General features: G+C 41.3%; 1 protein-coding gene across 14 annotated transcripts in view; it reads left to right on the top strand.

Annotated features, from left to right (window-relative positions):
* ELAVL2 (ELAV like RNA binding protein 2) overlaps positions 1-22500 on the top strand; it is a 193455-nt gene that overhangs the window by 134278 nt on the left and 36677 nt on the right. For all 14 annotated transcript variants that reach the window (XM_075826285.1, XM_075826264.1, XM_075826347.1 and 11 more), the window contains one exon: positions 150-303. In XM_075826285.1, the coding sequence (XP_075682400.1) occupies positions 150-303 (154 nt within the window). The remainder of the gene's footprint in view (positions 1-149; positions 304-22500) is intronic.

The following is a 22500-nucleotide window of genomic DNA, read 5'->3' on the forward strand; positions in this document are numbered from 1 at the left end:
CCATTATACAGATTAGTATTTTACTATGTGACAAAATGCAAACATTTTTATTTACTTACCTTCTACATATAATTTTCTAATACATACAATATTAGCACATTCAATCTGAAACCTCTTATTTTTTATTTTTTTTTTTATTTGTTTTTAAGGTTTCCTATGCTCGTCCTAGTTCAGCGTCTATTAGAGATGCAAACCTGTACGTCAGCGGACTTCCAAAAACAATGACACAGAAAGAGCTGGAACAACTGTTCTCCCAGTACGGTCGCATTATTACATCTCGTATTCTTGTTGACCAAGTCACTGGTAAGTAGACCATAATAGTGTGGCACATTTTTCTTTTACTTCATATTTTTATATTGTCAAGCAGTAAAATATTCTCCCCTCAAATACAGCAGTCTTGCCTCCAGAATATATCAAAGGTGGTGAAATGTGGGCCAGAAAATGCCGTTTTCTGCTGGAGTTGTTCATAAATATTCAAGTACAATAATAGATTGTTGAATGTAGTGAGCCAGTCTGAGTCATTTCCACCCTGAAGGTGCAGGTTTGGAATCATTTTCAAGACTTGTAATAAATGTACAGCTGTTATAATCTTCTTTTCCAAGCTGCTATGTAGAAATGGTCTCCCTTCTCCTTCTAAAATGCTAATAAACAATTTTACTTCTAGAGAAAGTGACATTTTATGCAGAAATGCACAGCTGGTTCTTCAAGGCCTAAGCTAGTAATTGGCAGGTTTTTAGGTGGTTTTATTCTGCGTTGGATATGTTAGTGAATTAGGCATGTTAATATTTAGCCTTCTGTAACTCTTGGAGACCGTATTGAAGTTAAAGTGTAGCTAAACGTTTGACAAACTTCTGACATGTCATAGTGACATGTCAGAAGTTTGGATTGGTGGGGCTCCGAATAATGAGCCCCACCAATCGCTAGAATGAAGCGCTCGTGGGAGCGCTCAGCCGCTTTGTGTCTGTTAGGCTTTTTCCGGAAATAAATGTATCGTGTACGGACTCGATAGAAAGTCTATGTGCACGTACTCCGATACATCAGCTTTCCGGAAAAAGCTGAAGAGACACGAAGCGACTGAGCGCTCACACGAGCGCTTCAGCTGCTTCGTTCTAGCGATTGGTGGGGGTCTCAGTGCTCGGACCCCCACCAATCCAAACTTCTGACATGTCACTATGACATGTCAGGAGTTTGTTAGACGTTTAGCTACACTTAAATTCTGTTTATGGTCATTTAGATATAGATGGTTTGCATAGTTGATCTATTTTGGAAAATTAATCCTGAATTGTCAGGCATGTGTAGTTCCTATGTAGTAATACGTTGTTTTGTTTTTTTTAAATCAAAATATTTTTCTATATTTGTTTTTAACTTGGTTTCTGTTGCCAAAATGCTCTTTCAGTTTGTTTGGATCAATCATTCTAGAGTCATATAACATATATATTCTGGTTGACTGGGTCAGATTTTATTAACTTATTTACGCTAGGTTTCTGGCTTAAAGGGAATCTGTCACCAGCAGTTCACCTACTAACCAGTTCAGGACCGGGCTATTTTGAGCCTTCAGGACCAGACACCGTTTAGCCCTTTTTAACACGTGTTAGTTAAATGGCTATAACTTTTTTATTTGTTGGACTAACGACAAGATTTTTGCGATTGTTTTTTTTCCGTAGACAATGCAGGTTTCTTTTTTTTATCGTTTTTATACACATCCTTTTTGCTATTTTAGAATTTTTATTCATAAAGTTTGAAAATAATAGTAAAAATAAAAGCTTTATTACGTTTCAGCAATTTTTTGGGGGGGTTTTAACATAGTTTTACCCTAAAATAGACCTTTTATTTGTGATCGTCATTGTCTACGGTAAATTGTAATATATTACATGTCTATATTAGGGTAATTGGGTCAGCGCTAGCGTTACAACAATGATTGGCGGGGGGGACCTTTTTTTGGAGTGGGTATTTTATGTGTATTTATTATTAATTTTTTTTTTGCACTTTACTATTTTTTTATTACTATGGTCTGTCCCCCAAAGGTCAAAAAAGACCTTTGGGGAACTTTATATATATTTTTTTTTTCTTTTACAGCATGCTTTTCCACTGTAACTGGAGCTGCACAGCAGCCCCAGTTACAGGGGAAATCAGCCCTCTCATAGTGACGATTGTCACTAATAGGGCTGTGCTGGGTCTAGTAAGACCCAGCAGCAGTCTGTCAGTAACGGAACCAGACGATCATGTGACCAGTCACATGAAAACCGGGCGCAATAGAGACAGCGGCGCGGCCGCTGGCTCTGTTCCTATAGATCGGAGAAGACAGAAGCAACGAAAGCTGCTTCTATCCTCTCCTCAGGGTCCCCGGCAGTCATTGACAGCCGGAGACCCGACATTGAGCTGCCCGATCGCTCAGGCAGCAGGTTAAAACCTGAGCCGTAAAAAGTCTATGGCTCGGGTTTTAAGGACCCTGACCGCTGGCCGTAAAAACACAGCCAGCGGTCGGGAACCAGTTAAACCAGCAATACCAGGTGGTAGTGGGTGAAAAATCATTTTTATGTAACCTATAATTATCATCTAAGTAGGCTCTGTACCTTTAGTATTCAGTTTTTTTTAGTGTTCCCGTGCCGTATGCTAATGAGCACAAGAGTGATATCTTTGTTTGAAAATAGGTGAAATGCTAGTGACAGATTCCCTTTTAAAATGGCTTATTTATGAATCCCCTGTACCACTTTTTCTTTCACATCCGAATGTGTTATAAAAGTAGGAATGCTTTAGTGTCACATGGAGGGCTACTACTTTTATCAATATTTTTCTAATTAACAAAATGTGAAAGGGCTTGTCCACACAACGGAATTGCTGCAGAACATTTCTGTAGAAATTCCGCTGTGGAAAAACCGCACCATTTCCGGTGTTTTTTACTGCAGAAAATGGTGTGCATTTTGCGGCATTTCTCCTCAATGTTTGGAGATGGCGATGCCTCCTCTGAAAAACGCAGCAATTCAGTACACTTTACGCAGCAGGAATTGACATGCTGCAGTACGAAAAATACGCATCGCAGGTCAATCTCTGGTCGTAAATTTTAGGCAGCGTGTACATGAGATATGTTAAATGTCACCCACTTTGCTGCTACTGTATTCTGCTGCGTATTTTCTATCCGCAACTCCGGATGGAAAATGCTCAGCAATTCCACTGTGTGGACAAGCCCTCAAAAAAATAAAATAAAATAAAAACAAAATTAATTTAAAAAGTGGCAAGTCTGACTTGTTCCTTTTAGCCCATACTTTTGATAAATTTGGAGCACACTGCACAGGTGAGAGACCCTGGAGATGGGCAGAAGAAACCGTGCATGATACAGGGATTCTCTCGTGTTTTCTTTAAATCCCTGGATAACACACCAACCTCTCAGGCTGGGCACTAGGGATCACACACTGCATATGTTTTGCCAGGAGCGTTACTTTATACTGTGATCCTCTTATATTTCATCTGCATGTCTTGATCACAATACCTTCTTATGAAAATTTGTTACTCTGCCTTTTTCCAACCCGTTTAGAGGGCAGTAACATGCAGCAGATTTTGTTGCAGAAATTTCTGCGACAAAATTGGTTGCTTGTGATTTTTCCTTTAGATTACGTAACTTAGCAGCTCCACTACACCGCGTTCCAAATTATTATGCAAATGTTATTTTTCGCTGATTTTCCTAAATAGTCGATGCAAATGACAGTCAGTATAATCTTCAAGCCATCAACCGTTGGAGTATAATGCAAATTTTATTGAACAAATCTAATGATAACAGATTTTTTTTTTTTAGAAGTAAAAAAACTCAAAATGCACGGTTTCAAATTATTATGCACAACAGAGATCAAAACATTTTAAAGGTTGTAAAGAGAACTAAAATGGTAATTTGTTGCATTTGCAGCATCAGGAGGTCATATTTACAGAAATCAAAAGCTCTTTCAATCAAAAAAACCTTAACAGGCCAAGTTACATGTTAACATAGGACCCCTTCTTTGATATCACTTTCACAACTCTTGCATCCATTGAATTTGTGAGTATTTGGACAGTTTCTGCTTGAATATCTTTGCAGGATGTCAGAATAGCCTCCCAGAGCTTCTGTTTTGATGTGAACTGCCTCCCACCCTCATAGATATTTTGCTTGAGGATGCTCCAAAGGTTCTCAATAGGGTTGAGGTCAGGGGAACATGGGGGCCACACCATGAGTTTCTCTCCTTTTATGCCCATAGCAGCCAATGACACAGAGGTATTCTTTGCAGCATGAGATGGTGCATTGTCATGCATGAAGATAATTTTGCTACGGAGGGCACGGTTCTTCTTTTTGTACCACGGAAGAAAGTGGTCAATCATAAACTCTACGTACTTTGCAGAGGTCATTTTCACACCGTCAGGGACCCTAAAGGGGCTTACCAGCTCTCTCCCCATGATTCCAGCCCAAAACATGACTCCACCACCTCCTTGCTGACGTCGCAGCCTTGTTGGGACATGGTGGCGATTCACCAACCATCCACTACTCCATCCATCTGGACCATCCAGGGTTGCACGGCACTCATCAGTAAACAACACGGTTTGAAAATTAGTCTTCATGTATTTCTGAGCCCACTGCAACAGTTTCTGCATGTTTAGGGGTGGCATTGTTTAGGGGTGGCTGAATAATGGCTTTATGCACACTTGCAAACCTCTGGAGGATCCTACACCTTGAGGTCTGCGGGACTCCAGAGGCACCAGCAGCTTCAAATACCTGTTTGCTGCTTTGCAATGGCATTTTAGAAGCTGCTCTCCTAATCCTATTAATTTGTCTGGCAGAAACCTTCCTCATTATGCCTTTGTCTGAACGAACCCGTCTGTGCTCCCTATGTCAGATTGGCACACAGTGGCACGATTGCGGGGTGCTGATAAATTTCAAAAGCAGCCCGGGGCCTAACAAAGGCCCTTAGGTTTGCCAGCGGCACGGCCTAATAGTTTGCCTGTCCATGTTATACTGACAGACAATATGTAAGCGATCAATGGATCACATCTTCTAGTCACCTAGTTAGACAAAAAAAGATAATGGAATTTTAATTAAAAAATGTATTTAGTCTCTCTTTCCCCCTGTCCCCCTCCCCATGGAAGAAAATCTATGGCGGAATTGCTGTTTTCTTCCCTCCAAAATAAAGAATTTCCAAAAAATACAACTCGTCCCGCAAAAAAACAAACCCCTAAACGACTACATGAATGGAAACATTTAAGCAATGGGTCTCAAAGTAAAGTCCTAAAGTAGTTTTTTCCACATAAAACATGCTTTTATTCAGCATAAGTAGTAAAACAGAAAATATTAACATTTGGTATTGCTGTAATCGTACCGACTCATAGAATAAAGTATGCATGTTATATATAAAAAAATAATAATAAAGATTGTCAGAATTGCTGGTTTTTGGTCACCTTGCTTGCCAAAAAATGGAATAAAAAGTGATAAAAAAAAAAACTTATGTACCCCAAAATGATACCAATGCAAACTACAGATTGTCCCACAACAAATAAACCCTCACACAGCTCCGGTGGAGAAAAATTTAAAAAATTCTGGCTCTCAGAATATGGCGATGCAAAATGTGCAGTGTTCTAAAAGCGGATAAGCTTGAGCACCATTTATTAGTGAGACACTGGCCATACATCTGCGGATTATTATTTATTTACCCCATTATTATACCCTCTTATTATGCTCTGATGTACTCTGCCCAGCCTACATATGCCCCCACATTATAAACTGAAATACCAGCAAAACCCCACACAGAACTACTACCAAGCAAAATCTGTGCTCCAAAAGCCAAATGGCACTCCTTCACTTATGAGCCCTGCAGCGTGCCCAATCAGCTGTTTACGTCCACAGATCTGGCATCGCCATACCCGGGAGAACCTGATTAATTATTTTATGAGGTATTTTGCTTCAGTGACACAATCTGGGCACAACATATTGTGCACTAAAATTGCATATCAGTGGAAAATTTTCATTTTCAGTCCGCACCATCCGTTGCGCATTAAACCCTTTGTGCACCACGACCTAATAGCATGTTGTGATATGCGGGGGGGATGTATGGAGCGATCTCATGCGCTGAGCGCGTGCCATACGTTGCGGGTGTCAGCTGTTTATTACAGCTGACACCAGGGACTAACGGACAGGAACAGCAATCGCGCTGTTACAGGAGCCTGTAAAAATGACAATATACTGCAATACATTAGTATTGCAGTGTACTGTACAAGCGATCTAATAATCGCTGGTTCAAGTCCCCTAGGGTGACTACTAAAATGTGCAAAAAAAAAAAAATGTAAGTTATTAGTGAAAAAATAATATTTAAAGTCCAAAAAAAAACCTTTTTCCCATTTTTTTCGCTAAAGCAATGTAAAATATACATAAAATTGGTATCGCTAAGTGCGAACTATTGCAATATACCATTATTTAACTCGCACGGTGAACGCCGTAAATAATAAAGCAATGAAAACGTTTTGTCACCTTCGCTCTAAAAAAATATTAAATTAACCTCTACCCACGCTGCTCCGCAACTGTACGTCCTGGAGAGGGCTTGCTTCCCGCACCAGGACGTACAGTTGCGGAGCAGTTCCCGGTGCACACTGTCTTAACGGACAGCTGACACTCCAGTCTTGCCGGTCAGTGGACCTCCGCTGCTGATTTTGGCAATTAACTCCATAATTGCAGCGACTGATTGCGATCGCCACATTTAAGGGGTTTAAAGCACATCGGCAGCCCCCACGAAGTGATTGTGGGGGCTGCCGATGCTTGTCATGGTAATCGGAGGCCAGACAATGGCCTCCAGGTTGCCATGTAAGGAAGCCTCGGAGGAGCAGCCTCCGGCCGGTCCTCCTGGACTTCCTGTCAGTGTGACTGTCACGTCACAATGACCGTTAGAATACATTACACTACGTAGGTAGTGTAATGTACTCTAGCAGCGATGAAAGCTGCAAGTCTAAATGTCCTCTAGTGGCACAAGTAAAAAAAAAAAAAGTATAAGGCCTCATTCACACGACAGGGTTGCCCGGCCGGGTGCCGACCGTTCATAAATCGTCCGGCACCCGGCTGCATTAGGAATAATACACCCCTAATGGGGCTATTCACACGACCGATTTTTTGACGGCCGGAAAAAAAACGGCCGTCAAAAAGTGGGACATGCTCTATTTTCGGCCGGGTGCCCGGCTCCCATACAAGTCTATGGGGCCGGGTAATACACGGCCATCACCGGAATGTGTCCCGAGTGATGGCTGGGTTTTCCGTCGCTTGCGCTCTATCTCCTCCTCACAGTGCAGAGTGCATGTGAGGAGGAGGAGTTGATGCCATTCGGACTCCTCCTCCTCACGGACTTTGTCGTTTCTCTTCTTAATATATCTAGAACAGTCCATGCACAGTTACAGAGAATAACAAGACATATATACACATCACAGTGTGTAAGAAAAAACTCTTACCTATCTCCCGGTTAATGTGACTGGCGTCCACCCCGACGCGCGTTTCGGCCCGGAAGCCTTCGTCTGGGCCGAAGGCTTCTGGCCCGAAACGCGCGTCGGGGTGGACGCCAGTCACATTAACCGGGAGATGGGTAAGAGTTTTTTCTTACACACTGTGATGTGTATATATGTCTTGTTATTCTCTGTAACTGCATGGACTGTTCTAGATATATTAACCCCTTCCCGACATACGCCGTATATATACGGCGCTGTCGGGAGGTGCTTCCCGCAAAGCGCCGTATATATACGGCGCAGTGATGGTGCGGGCTCAGGAGCAGAGCCGTCACCATCACCGCGGGGTGACAGCTGTATTATACAGCTGGCACCCTCCTGTAACTGCCAGGTCCGGAGCTATTCTCCGATCCGGCAGATTAACCCCTCAGATGCTGCGCTCAATAGAGCGCAGCATCTGATAGGTTTTCACCCGATCGGCAACCCAGTGACGCAATCGCTGGGTTGCTGTGGCAATCGGACGCCAGAAAATGGCGTCCGAGTCTGCCTTGTACGGGAGCCGATGAGGACCCGCCTGCGGCGCGTCCTCATAGGCTTGCTGTCAGTGAATAACTGACAGCACTAATACACTGCACTACATATGTAGTGCAGTGTATTAGAGTAGCGATCGGGGCATCAGGCCCTCATGTCCCCTAGTGGGACAAGTAAAAAAAGTAAAAAAAAGTTAAGAAAAATGTGGTAAAACAATAAAAACACACAAGTTTCAAATAAAAATAAAGCTAAACTGACTTTTTTCCCATAGTAAGTCTTTTATTATGGGAAAAACCGTAAAAATCAAAAAAACTATACATAATTGGTATCGCCGCGTCCGTAACGACCCAAACTACAAAACTATTATGTAATTTATCCCGCAGGGTGAACGCGGTAAAAAAAAACCTTGAAAAACAGCGCCAGAATCTTTGTTTTTAGGTCACATCTCCTTCCAAAAAATGCTATAAAAAGTAATCAAAAAGTCACATTTACTCCAAAATAGTACTAATAAAAAATGACAATCCGTCCCGCAAAAAATAATCCCTGACACCGCTTTGTGCACGCAAAAATAATAAAGTTATTGGTCTTAGAATGACGACACAGAAAACAAATGATTTTATAAAAAAAGTGATTTTATTGTGCAAAAGCCGCAATACATAAAAAAAACTATATAAATTTGGTATCGCCGTAATCGTATCGACCCGCAGAATAAAGCCAACATGTAATTTAGGGCGCACTGTGGATGCCGATAAAAAAAACAATAAAATACTATTCCAGAATTGCTTGTTTTTGGTAATTTCCTTTACCAAAAAATGAAATAAAAAGTGATCAAAAAGTCGTATGTGTTCTAAAATGGTACCACTAAAATCTACAGCCCATCTCGCAAAAAAACAAGCCCGCACACCGCTCAATCAACTGAAAAATAAAAAAGTTATGGCACTAGTAATGCGGTGATGAAAAAACATCTGAATGCGCAGGCCGGAGGGGAACATTCCTTCAGTTTCAGGGCCATAGTATTTAGGAACTAGGAAAGGGAAGGGACATCGCACATCCGCTGGAAGCGAGGGCGCCCGTATTATACCAGCGCAAAACTTTCCCAGCAATATTTCCCAAACTACGAAGGAGAAAAAGTCCCCAAAAGGTGCAGAGCGTTACAAAAGGGGGATAAGAAAGAAAACCGTTTATCAGTGTGACACTGGCCTGTGCATAACGGATCGCTTCACATCGTAACACACACCTATGGATAATTGTATTATTTACCCCATTATTATACCCTCTTATTATGCCCTGATGTTCTCCGCACAGATTACATATGCCCCCACATTATAAACGGAAATACCAGCAAAACCCCAAACAGAACTATTACCAAGCAAAATCCATGCTCAAAATGGCGGTCTTTCCCTTCTTAGCCCTACAGTGTGCCCAAACAGCAATTTATGGCCACAAGTAAGGCATTACCATACCTGGGAGAACCCGCTTAACAATTTATGGGGTAAGATTCTCTAGGGGCACAACATCTTGTGCGGTGAATAGGCAGATCAGTGGAGAAATTGCAATTTTCACTTTGCACAATCCACTGCGTATTCATTTCTGAAAAACACCTGTGGAGTCTAAATTCTCACTACATCCCTTGATAAATGCCTTTAGGGGTGTCGTTTCTAAAACGGGGTCACTTTTGTTTGGTACATCAGGGGTTTTGCAAATGCAACATGGCGTCCGCAAACCATTCCAGCAAAATCTACGCTCCAAAAGATAAATACCGCTCCTTTTCTTCTGAATGCTCCCATATACGTAAACAGCCGATTATAACCACATATGGGGCGTTACTGTACTCGGGAGAAATTACTTTACAAATGTTGGGGTGCTTTTTCTTCTCTATTCCTTGCAAAAATGAAAAATGTGTATCTAAAACTCCATCTTGTTGGAAAAAAAAATTATTTTTCGTTTTCATGGCTTAATTCTAATTAATTCAGCAAAAAACCTTTGGGATCAAAATTTTCACTATACCCCTAGATGATTCCTCAGGGGGTGCAGTTTCCCAAATGGAGTCACTTTTGGGGTGTTTCCACTGTACTAGTACTACAGGGGCTTAGCAAATGTGACATGGCGCCCAGAAACCATTCCAAAATCCAAATGGTGCTCCTTCCATTCTGAGCCCTACCGTGTGTCCAAACAGATGTTTGTGACCACATGTGGGGTATTGTTTTACCTAAACCTACATTTTCTTTGAGAAAATGTAGATTTTCATTTTTACGGCCTACTTACAATAAGTTCTGTAAAAAACTGGCTGGTCAAAATGCTTGCTACACCCCTAGATAATTTCCTCATGGGGTGTAGTTTCCAAAATGGGGTCACTTGTTGGGGGTTTCCACTGTTTTGTCCCCTCAGGAGCTTTGCAAATGGGACATGGCCTCCGCAAACCATTCCTGCTAAATTTGAGTTCCAAAAGCCAAATGGCGCTCTTTCCCTTCTCAGCCTCGCTGTGTGTCCAAACAGCCGTTTATTACCACATGTGGGGTATTGTTTTACTCGGGAGAAATTTCTTTACAAATTTTATGGTGCTTTTTCTCCTTTAGTCCTTGTGGAAATTAAAAAAAATTAGCTAAACCTACATTTTATTTGAAAAAATTTAGATTTTCATTTTCACAGCCTACTTGCAATAATTTCTGCAAAAAACCTGTGGGGTCAAAATGCTCACTATACCTCTAGATAATTTCCTCAAGGGGTATAGTTTCCAAAATGGGGTCACTTGTTGGGGGTTTCCACTGTTTTGTCACCTCAGGGGCTTTGCAAATGTGACATGGCCTCCGCAAACCATTCCTGCTAAATTTGAGCTCCAAGAGCCAAATGGCGCACTTTCCATTCTAAGCCCTGCCGTGTGTCCAAACAATCGTTTATTACCACATGTGGGGTATTGTTTTACTCGGGAGAAATTGCTCTACAAATGTTGTGGTGCTTTTTGTACTTTAGTTCTTTTGGAAATGAAAAAAAATTAGCTAAACCTACATTTTATTTGAAAAAATGTAGATTTTCATTTTCATGGCCTAGTTCCAAAAATTTTTGCAAAAAAACTGGCCGGTCAAAATGCTTGCTACACCCCTAGATAAATTCCTCGAGGGGTGTAGTTTCCAAAATGGGGTCACTTTTGGGGGGTTTCCACTGTTTTAGTTCCACAAGACCTGTTCAAAGCTGACATGGTGCCTAAAATATATTCTAATAAAAAGGAGGCCCAAAATCCACCAGGTGCTCCTTTGCTTCTGAGGCCGGTGTTTCAGTCCAGTAGCACACTAGGGCCATATGTGGGATATTTCCTAAAACTGCAGAACCTGGGCAATAAATATTGAGTTGCATTTCTTGGGTAAAACATTCTGTGGTACAAAAAAATGGATTCAAAATTAATTTCTGGAAAAAAATAATGAACTTTGTAAATTTCACCTCTACTTTGCCTTAATTCCTGCGCAATGTCTAAAGGGTTAAGAAACTTCCTAAATGCTGTTTTGAATACTTTGATGGGTGCAGTTTTTAAAATGGGGTGACTTATTGGGGGTTTCTAATATCTAAGGACCTCAAAGCCACTTCACAACTGAACTGGCCCCTGTAAAAATAGCATTTTGAAATTTTCTTGAAAATGTGAGAAATTGCTGCTAAAGTTCTAAGCCTTGTAACGTCCTAGAAAAATAAAATGATGATCAAAATACGATGCCAATATAAAGTAGACATATGGGGGATGTTAATTAGCAACATTTTTGTGTGGTATAACTGCCTGTCTTACAAGCAGATACATTTAAATAGAGAAAAATGCTAATTTTTGCAATTTTTCGCTAAATTTTGGTGTTTTTCACAATTAAATACTGAATGTATTGGGCAAATTTTGCCAGTAACATAAAGTCCAATGTGTCACGAGAAAACAATCTCAGAATCGCTTGGATAGGTAAAAGCATTCCGGAGTTATTACCACATAAAGTGAAACATGTCAGATTTGAAAAATGAGGCTCTGTCAGGAAGGTCAAAAGTGGCCAAAGAGGGAAGGGGTTAAGAAGAGAAACGACAAAGTGTACACATCTTTGATGCATTAATCTCCCAGCACTTTGTATTGATACACAGTGGCTGTTTGCATATCACCTCTGTATTATGTATTGTTACTTGACATAGGTGTGCTCAGCCTGTTCACACAGTGCTGCTCTGTGACACATGTTCTGGTTGTCCATTTTTCCTTTGTGGTTATCTCTATGTTTTAACATATGTGTTTATTTTAATTTGATCAATATACTTTCATTGTTTTAAATTTACCTTTTCATGTGTCAGACTCCAAGTTATAGGTTGTGATGTCTTTACAACATCTCAGAAGTTTGTTGAACGTTGAGTTAACCTTTAATCATTGAATTCAGGCGTTTCATTCAGTCCCCTTGCCACAGGTGTATAAAATCAAGCACGTGCCATGCAATCTGCCTTTACAAACATTTGTGATAGAATGGGTCATTCTAGGGGTGCGTTTTTACCGTGATTTGGTGCGTTTTTCTATGTGATTTTTACCACAACTGCATCAAAAAGTCTTGGTAAAAACGCATGCTGTTTTAACCGCACCTTAACAGCAACATGTGAATGGACCCTAAAGAACTTACTGAGTTTGAGCGAGGTACTGTAATAGATTGCCACTGTTGCAACAAGTTAATTTGAGAAATTTCTTTGTAAACAAATTTGAGTGATGCGGTTTCAATGTAAAAAATCAGTGCCAAAAGACGCAGTGTGAACTGGGCCTAACTAATATGATAAATAATGAATAAAAAAAGTTAAATATAAAAGTTAACCAATCTTCCCTAAAAAATAAAAACTTTCCTCTTGATCATGAGTGGCAATTCGGACCCCAGTTGTTTAACCCTTTGATTGTGACATGATTGAAGCGAACTCCCCTCTTTGATCGCGTCACTGAAAATTCGGTGACGTGATCAAAGAGCAGGGAGTCCCTCTGCAGTCAGCCCTGGGGACCTAGAAAGGACCCCAGGGCTGTCTCTTCAGTAAGCCTGCTGTTAGGGCACGAACAGCAGCCTGTGTCATAGTAACGCAGTGACAAGAGTATGCTAATACATTATAAGTAAAAAATAGAGTTGTAAATAAAGTTATCCCTTAATGGGATTAAAAAAAGTAAAAAAAAAAAAATTTGTGTCCCAAAAAAAGTAATAATTTTGCATAAAACATATTTTATTGCCCCTACATTAAATTTAAAAAAAAACCTACACATTTAGGTATTTAAACGACTGTAATAACCTGAAGAATTATTCTAACAGGTTATTTAGTGTAAAACGTGACAGTATAAAAAATAAACAAGAAAAACTCATCAGACAATCGCTTTTTCCTATACTCACGCCGTAAAACTAATTTTTTTTCTACCCCCCCCCCCCTTAAAACTGGAAGAAAGTTATACACTTTCTTCCACATAAAAGAGGGCCTATGAAAAGATAAGAAAGTTATGGCTGCTGAAAGGCAGAGAGGTTAAAACGGAAAAATGTAGCTAGTCATTAAGGCCTTTTCAGGCCAGGTCATTAAGTGGGTTAAAACATGAATTCTATACATTGATATAAGCGCTGATATATTTTTATTCTATGAAATGATCTAAGACTTTTTTTTAAAGACATCTACTGTTCCTGCTGTCTTGCAGTAGGCTATTCCACAGATTCAGGGCTCATGCACACGGCCGTGCCCATAATCACTGCCTGTGATTGCAGGCACGGACGGCCGCGGACAGCCACCCTCACTTTTGGCTCATGCTCCCATACAAAGTATGGGAGCACGGTCCGTAAAAAGCAAAACATAGGACATGTCCAATCCTTTGCGGCGGCTTTCTACGGCCCGGACGCCATCCCGTAAATATACGGGAAGGTGTCCGTGGCCAATAGAAATTAATGGGTCCACAATTATTGACAAATTCTATGATTGTGTGTATGGGGCCTCGCAGTTCTTATGGTAAAGAAGGCTTGTCGCCTTTGGAGATTGAAATTTTTTTCTTCAGGCGGAGGGAGCGAGCCCTTGTCTTTAGAGGGGATTTTACATAGAATAGGTTTTCACCATATTTTTTGTATGGGCCATTTAAAGGGTAACTAAACTCGTGACATGTCAGAAGTTTTGATAGGTGGGGTTCTGAGCATTGAAACCCCCCACTGATCGCTAAAATGAAGCGGCAGAAGCGATCGGTGAGTGCTGTGCTGCTTCGTCTCTGCTCGGCTTTCCGTGAAAAGCCGTTAAACTAAGCGGCTCAGCGTTGACCCGAGCACTTCTGCCGCTTAGTTTTAGCGATCGGTGGGGGTCTCCGCGCTCAGACATCCACCGATCAAAACTTCTGACATGTCACAAGTTTTTGTAAGTTTAGTTACCCTTTAAATACTTATATACGTTAATCAAGCCTCTTTTCAAGGCTAAATAGGTTTAATTATTTTAATCTTTCCTCATAACAAAGATTTTCCTTGCCCCTTATTAGTTTAAATGCACAGTGCATCCTTTCTATGAACTGAACTGTATATTGTAGATGAGGCCGCTGTAAGGCCGTGTTCACAGATGGCAGATACGCTGCGTAAAAGTACCTGCAGGAAATTCCGGCTGAAAAAATGCACCAAATTGTGGTTCTGTTTTTTTGGGCAAAATCTCTGTTGTAGAAAACCGTGGTTGAAAAAAAAGTTTATACCTACCCCGTTCTCCGTTGTCATAGCGGTGCTTTCTTCTCTTCTCGTCCACGCAGTCTTGCTGGGAAGACGCTGCAGCCCATGTGACCGCTGCAGCAGTCACAGGGGAAGAAAAGTCATCCCAGGAGGCCGGCCTGGACGTAGAACATAAGAATGTGTCACTACGATAATGGCCGGTCTGGAAGTGTTAACTTTTTTTATTTATTTTTTCGAGTTGCGAATTTGCGGTGAAATTGCAGCATTTTTGCCGCAAAAATCGCTACATTTGCTATTTGTTGTAGGTTTAACCTTCCCATTGAATTCAATAAGGAAATCCTGCAGCAGAGAAACAGCAATTCCGAAGCATACATATACATGCACCGCAGGTCAATTTATGAACTTATTTTTTTGGTGATTTTTCACGCAGCATGCGGATGAGATTTGAAAAAAATCTGCTCCCCTCTGCTGCTACTGTAAGGGTATGAAAAACTGCTCAAGAAGTCACATGCTCCGTCTTTTTACAGGGCGTCTGAACAGAAAAAAAACGCCCCATCTGAACAGAACGCCGTTTTTCCCATTGATTTCAATGGTCAGATGTTTGTAGGCGTTCAGCTACCATTTTTCAGCCGTATTTCGAGGCGTTTATGCTTTGTAAAGCAGTAATATGTCCCTCTGATACAAGTTCATGCCTCTAATAACCCCTTAACGACATCCTACGTACATGTATGTGGTAGCCGTTAGAGAGGTATGGAGCGGGCTCACGGGCAGACTCACTCCATACATTCCGGTTGTTGTCTGTGTAATACAGCCGACACCTCACTGCGAAGGGAGGAATCAAAGATCACTAACCCATTAGATTCCGTGGTCAATAGTAACCATGTCAACTTTGTGCTCCTATTAAACCCCTACATGCACCACGACGTAATAGCATGCATGGTGCGGGGGTGATGTTTGGAGCAGGCTCACCCACTGGGCCAGCTCCGTAAGCAGCGAATGTTAGCTGTGTATTACAGCTCACACCCGGGACTAACAGCCAGGAACAGTGATTATGCTTGAGAAAGATCCTGAGGGATTGAAACGTTGCATGGGTGAATAAAGGTTTTTCTACATTTTGGAAGTGCTGCCTCCTTGTCCATTCTTCTGCCTGATATTGAGGACCTTGGACCAGGTTCTGAAGAGGCGTGCACGCTCCTGGCGGTTCGGTGCTGTGGTAACTCTCTACTTTTAGTTCTTGGTAATGTCATTGTTGTGCCAAATGTAATCCACTTCTTGATGACCGTCTTCACTGTGTTCCATAGTAAATCTAATGCCTTGGAAATTCTTTGGTACCCTTCTCCTGACTGATGCCTTTCAACAATCAGATCCCTTTGATGTATTGTAAGCTCTTTGCGGACCATGGCTTTTGCTGTCACATGCAACAAAGAAAATGTCAGGAAAATCCTAATAGAACAGCTGAACTCTAAATGGGGTTACTCAATCACTTTAAATAATGGCAACTGTGCACTGACTACAATATTACATGCGCTTAAAGGTGATTGGCTAATTCTGAACACAACCACATCCCCAATTATAAGAGGGTGTTGACACTTATGCAACCACAATATTGTAGTCTTATTTGTTTTTCCCCTCTAAAAGATTTCAGTTTGTTTTTCAATGGAATTGTACAGATTATGGGTCACATTAAATGTGGAAAAAGTTCTGAAATTATTCATCTTGTACTGATTAATTGACATGACAAAAACCTGGCAATTTAACAGGGGTGTGTAGACTTTTTATATACACTGTAGGTGCATCTATCTGACTTTTATGGCATATCCTGTGGATATACCATAAATGTCTAAGATGGGAAACCCATTTAACCCCTTAGATGCTGCGATCAATTATGATTGCAGCATTTAAGACGTTAGAAAGAGGGGGTGCCGCCCCGCGACTAGGTCGGGTGATGGCTGTCTTAGTAGCCCAGGGGCCTAATGAAGGCCCTCACAACTACCTTTCTTTATCTCCTGTTAAGGCTAGATTCACACGGGCGTTGCGCATCCCGGACGTGAAAAACGGTTGTTTTTCACGTCCGAGGTGCATCCATGCTCTGCGCTGCGTGATGCGATATCACGGATCCCCCATAGACTAAAGTCTATGAAGGGATGCGTGAAGCGTGAAAAAACAGGACATGTCCTATTTTCTCACGGACACATTGAATTATGAATGTCCGTGTGACGGCCGTTGTTTCAACGGCCGTCACATGGACGTTTAACACGTTCGTTTGAATATGGCCTAAGTCTTCCTCTGGCAGGGTTTTACAGGAGTCTGTAAAAATGACAATATACTGTAATACATTAGTATTGCAATGTTTTGTACCAAAGATCGCTGGTTCAAGTCCCCTAGGGGGACTAATGAAATGTGCAAAAAAAAAAGTTTACGTTTTTAGTTGTTTAAAAATAGAAAAATAAAAGTTAAATAAAGCCTTATCCCATTTTTACTCTAAAGTAATGGAAAAAAAAATTGGGATTGCTGCGTCCGTAAAAGTCCGACCTATTACAATTTACCATTATTGAACCCGCAGTGAACGCCGTAAAAAAATAAACCGCCAGAATTGCTGTTTTTCCATAAAAAGTGATCAAAAAGTCTCATGTAACCCAAAATGGTACCAATAGAAGCTACAGCTAGCCCCGCTAAGACTAAGCCCTCATACCGCTCAATCCACAGAAAAATAAAAATTATGGTTCAGAATGTTGCGACAAAACACAAATTTTATTTTTAACAATTCGTTTCTTCCTTGTAAAAGTAGTAAAACATAAAAAAAAAAGCTATAAAAATTTGGTATTGCATTGACCGGTATAATAAAGTTAACATTAAATTTTTACCATACGATGAAAGCCGTAAAAACTAAACTCCACCCCACAAAGAATTTTTTTCCCGTTTTCCCAATACAACTTTTTATTTGAATATATTTTAGGCACCATGTCCGGTTTGAAGAGGTCTTGCGGTGCCAGAACAGTGGAGACCCCGCAAAAGTGACCCCATTTGGGAAACTACACCCCACAAGGAATTGATCTAGCGGTACAGTGAGCATTTAGACCCCACGTTTTTTGGGTTTTTTTGCTGAATTTATTGGAATAAGGGCTTGAAAATGAAGATTTAAATTATTTCTGAAAAAATAAATGTTTAACTTTTACAGCAAATAAAATGGAAAAAGCACCCCAAAATTTATAAAGCAATTTCTCCGTAGTATGGCAATACCCCATATGGAGTCATAAACCGCTGTTTGGACACACGGCAGAGGTACGAAAGGCAGGAGCGCTATTTGGCATGCAGATTTTCCTGGAAGGGTTTTTGGCCGCTGTGTCGCATTTGCAAAACTCCTAAGGTACCAGAGTACAGTGGAAGCCCCCAAGAAGTGACCCCATTTTGGAATCTACACCCCTCATAGCATTTATCATTTACCTGGACATATGACAGGGCTTAGGAGTGAAAAAGCACCATGCGCGGTTGAAGTCTATTTTGGTGATTTTCGTAGCATTGGCCCACAATTGCAGGGCTCTGAGGTAAAAAAGTAAAACAAACCCCTATTTTGGAAACTACACCCCTTAAGGCATTTTAAGTGGTGTACTGAGCATTTTGACCCCACAGGTGTTTTTTCATTAGAAATTAATGCGCAGCGGTAGGTGGAAAGTGAAAATTGCAATTTTACACTGATATTCCCTTTTAGTGCACAATATGTTGTGCCCAGTTTGTGCCACTGAAGACAAATACCTCTGTTCTCCCACGTATGGTGCTGCTATATATGTGGATGTAAATTGCTGTTTGGGCACACTGTAGGGCGCAGAAGGAAGGGAGCGCCATTTGGCTTTTGGATTGCAGATTTTACTTGGTGGTAGTGCTTTTTGGGGTTTTACTGGTATTTCAGTTAATGTGGGGGCAGCTGGGCAAAGTACATCAGGGTATAATAAGGTGGTATAATAATGCAGTAAATAAATAATCCATAGATGTGTGGCCAGTGTCGCACTGATAAATGGTGCCCGATCTTATCCCCCTTTTGGAACACATTTTGTACCATTTGTGTCGCCATATTCTGAGCGCCAGAACTTTATTTTCGTCAACAGAGCTGTGTGAGTGCTTATTTTTATAAACTTTTTTTTTTTTTTTATGTCCTGCTAGGGGACTTGAAGGCCTACACCACTGATCTCTATTCTAATACATTGCACTACGTACGTGTCCGATTGCCATATCAGCCATCGGCACCTCTCCGATCGCGTCGCATGGTGCCGATCAGCTACAAATCACCTAGATGACGCTCCGGTCTTTTGAAGTGGTTTTGCACCACACGCGTTTTTTGCCACGAATTTTGATGTTGTTTTTCCGCAGTTTTTTTTTTTTAGCTATCTCTTCAACAGAAAGGAGTAGCCGCGAACGTTTTTGCCAAAAAACGCAGCAAAAATGTATTTCAATGGGGTTTTTGAGGCGGAAAAGGCCTCTAGATAGGGCATGTCGCTTCTTTTTACCGCAAGACGGTTTTTCCGCTCGTGGGGAAAAAACGCCTCTGCCTCCCATTGAAATCAATGAGAGGCTTTTTTGGCACGTTTTCCGACGCGGTTACCGCGTCAAAAAAACGTGTAAAAAAAAACTCTGTGTGAACTGGCCCTTACCCTTATCACTTGAGGTTTTGCCCTCCATCTCCCCCAGTAGTAAGAATAGTCACAGCAGTGACCCTAGTAGTAATAATGGTTCTCCCCAATCTTCAGAGCAGACCAATCACTTCCCTAGTAGTTGCAGCAGCCTACAATAGTAGTTACAACAGACCCCCTCCCCCCCCCCCCCACACCCACAGTACTAGTTAGGCCTCCTTCACATACATTTTTACTTTTTACATGCGTTTTTGGTGACATTTTTTTATGTTGTGAAATCTTTTGTTTTTGTTTTTTCTTGGGCATTTTAATAATCGGTGCATGCTGTGTTTTAAAATAAAAATAAGCCACTTATCCTAAGCACACTCCAAACCAAAACTTCTCATATTTTATTATAAACTTTACAGGGAATGTCAAGTCAAACATCAATCTGAACTGCGGGCATCATGATACAGAGCAGGAGAGGCTGAACAGAGTAATATATAGTAGTCTGCGAAAATATTAACCCCTTCCCCCTGCTGGCATTCTGGGCCCTAATGTCCAAGCCATTTTTTAGATTTTTCCATTGTCACATTCGAAGAGCTGTAACTTTTTTATTTTTGCGTCGGCATAGCTGTATAAGGTCTTGTTTTTTGCGGGACGACTTGCAGTTTTTATTGGTACCATTTGAGAGTAGATGCGACTTTTTGATCACTTTCTATCACATTTTTTTTAAGTCAGGATTAACAGAAAACAGCAATTTTTCCATTGTTTTTTATTTTATTTTTTACGGCGTTCACAGTGCGGGTTAAATAATGTAACAGCTTTATAGTCGGGGTCGTTACGGACGCGGCGATACCAAATATGTGTAACTTTTTTGCTTTATTGTAGTTTTTTTTAATAGTAAAGCAGTTTGTAAGGGGAAAAGCTGGGTTTTTCATTTTTTTTTTTTTCACTTTTTTTTTTTATTAACTTTATTAAACTTTTTTTACTTTTTTACTAGTCCCACTAGGGGACTTCCCTATCCTCCGATCGCTATTATAATACACTGCAATACTTTTGTATTGCAGTGTATTACTGCCTGTCCGTTTAAAACGGACAGGCATCTGCTAGGTCATGCCTGCGGCATGATCTAGCAGGCATTCGCTGCAGGCAGACCTGGGGGTCTTTATTAGACCCCCGGCTGCCATTAGAGACACAGACACTCGGCGATTTTATCGCCGGGTGTCAGTGAGATGAGAGGGAGCTCCCTCCCTCTCTCCAAAACCATTCAGATGCGGTGCACGCTATTGTGCACCGCATCTGAAGGGTTAAACAGGTGAGATCGATACTAATATCGATCTCACCCGGCAGAGCAGGGACGCCCCCAGCCCTCAGCTGCTTCTGGCAGCTGAGAGCAGGGAGATTTCACGGCTCCCTGCTCTGTTTACTTTATTCTACAGCAGCGACGTAGTTTGTCGGCGCTCTAGAATAAAGCCCACTAATGACCGCCGTAAAAAGACGTATCGGCGGTCATTAAGGGGTTAAGGATAACCTGCAATGTACTCATTTAAATCCCTGCTTAGCGTAGGCTTGAGTTCTGTGGTGCGGTCCTACTCTGTGTTTGATAGCTATCTCTGTATTCACACTCATACTGGGAAGGCTGTCCATCCGTAGTTGAGACCTCCCACTGGACTCTTTTCCAAAATTATATATCAATCTGCACGTGCCTTCTGCTCCATAACATGCAAAGATTAATAACATTCGCTCATAAGTGACAGCCTGCTGAAATCAGCGTGTCTGTCTCACCACTTTAAAGGAAAACTGTCAACTCAGTTATGCTGCATAAAGTGCAACTAAACGTTCGACAAACTTCTGACATGTCAGAAGTTTTGATTGGTGGGGGTTCGAGCACTGAAACCCCACCAATCGCTAAAAGGAAGCGGCAGAAGCACTCGTGTGAGCACTCTGCTGCTTCGTTTCTGTTCGGCTTTTTCCAGAAATCAATGTATCGGAGTACAGACTCAATAGGAAGTCTAACAGAACTAAACAACTGACCGCTCGTTTTAGCGATTGGTGGGGGTCTCAGTGCTCGGACACCCACCAATCAAAACTTCTGACATGTAAGGCTGGGTTCACACGACCTACTTTCAGACGTAAACGAGGCGTATTATTCCTCGTTTTACGTCTGAAAATAGGGCTCCAATACGTCGGCAAACATCTGCCTATTCATTTGAATGGGTTTGCCGACGTACTGTGCCGACGACCTGTCATTTACGCGTCGTCGTTTGACAGCTGCCAAACGACGACGCGTAAATTGACTGCCTCGTCAAAGAAGTGCAGGGCACTTCTTTGCAACGTAATTTGAGCCGTTCTTCATTGCATTCAATGAAGAGCAGCTCAAGATTACGGGCATCAAAGACGCCTCGCATAATGCGAGGAGGAGCTTTTACGTCTGAAACGACGCAGCTGTTTTCTCCTGAAAACAGTGTCTTTTCAGACCTAAAAGACAGTTCTCGTGTGCACATACTCTAACTATGACAAGTCAGATATTTGTCGAGCCTTTAGTTAAACTTTAAGGACTCCTCAATTTAATTTTTTTTTCCTTTTTCTCCACACATTCCGACTCACAATTTATTTTATTTTTTTAAGTTGATGTAGCTGACGGACCTTGTCTTTTTCTTTTTTTTGTTCTGATATTGTATTGGGGATTGTTTTGTGGGAGGAGTTGTATTTTTCTAGGGTACCATTTTTTAATCACATATATGTTAGCATTTAAATGGTCACCAACTTTTCAACAAACTTAGCATATATTAATAGTACAGGCGAATATAAGAATACTTTGTAATATGTCATTAATTAATAATGCCTCTTAACTTATCAGACCTCCCCCCCCCCCCCTACAACTCCCTTCCTCCCTAACTGTTCATTTACTCTGAATTTACTAAAGAAAACAGGTTACAGCTGCACATAGAAGTCTATGGAGAGGAGGGAGGGAGCTTCTAGTAAGTGTTATACTTCGCCCCACTCTGGATTCACTGCTCATTGTCCTCCATTCTGCTACTCTTTCTGAGAGTGTGCTACAAAGAGATTGGGGAGCAGGATGTTCGCTTTTGTGTGTTTTGTATATGACATGATAGCAGATAGACTCTCTCTGTTTTCTCTTGGCAAGCGGGTAATTAGAGAGAGAGCCTGGAAAGGGGAAACTGCTAAAAAAGAAATAATATAAATACAGGGTACAAGTTATATAATAGACAGTGTTATCCCTTCTGTACACACCTATGGCTGTGTTCACATCA

Source organism: Rhinoderma darwinii, chromosome 1, assembly GCF_050947455.1.
Source record: "Rhinoderma darwinii isolate aRhiDar2 chromosome 1, aRhiDar2.hap1, whole genome shotgun sequence".
NCBI lineage: Eukaryota > Metazoa > Chordata > Amphibia > Anura > Rhinodermatidae > Rhinoderma > Rhinoderma darwinii.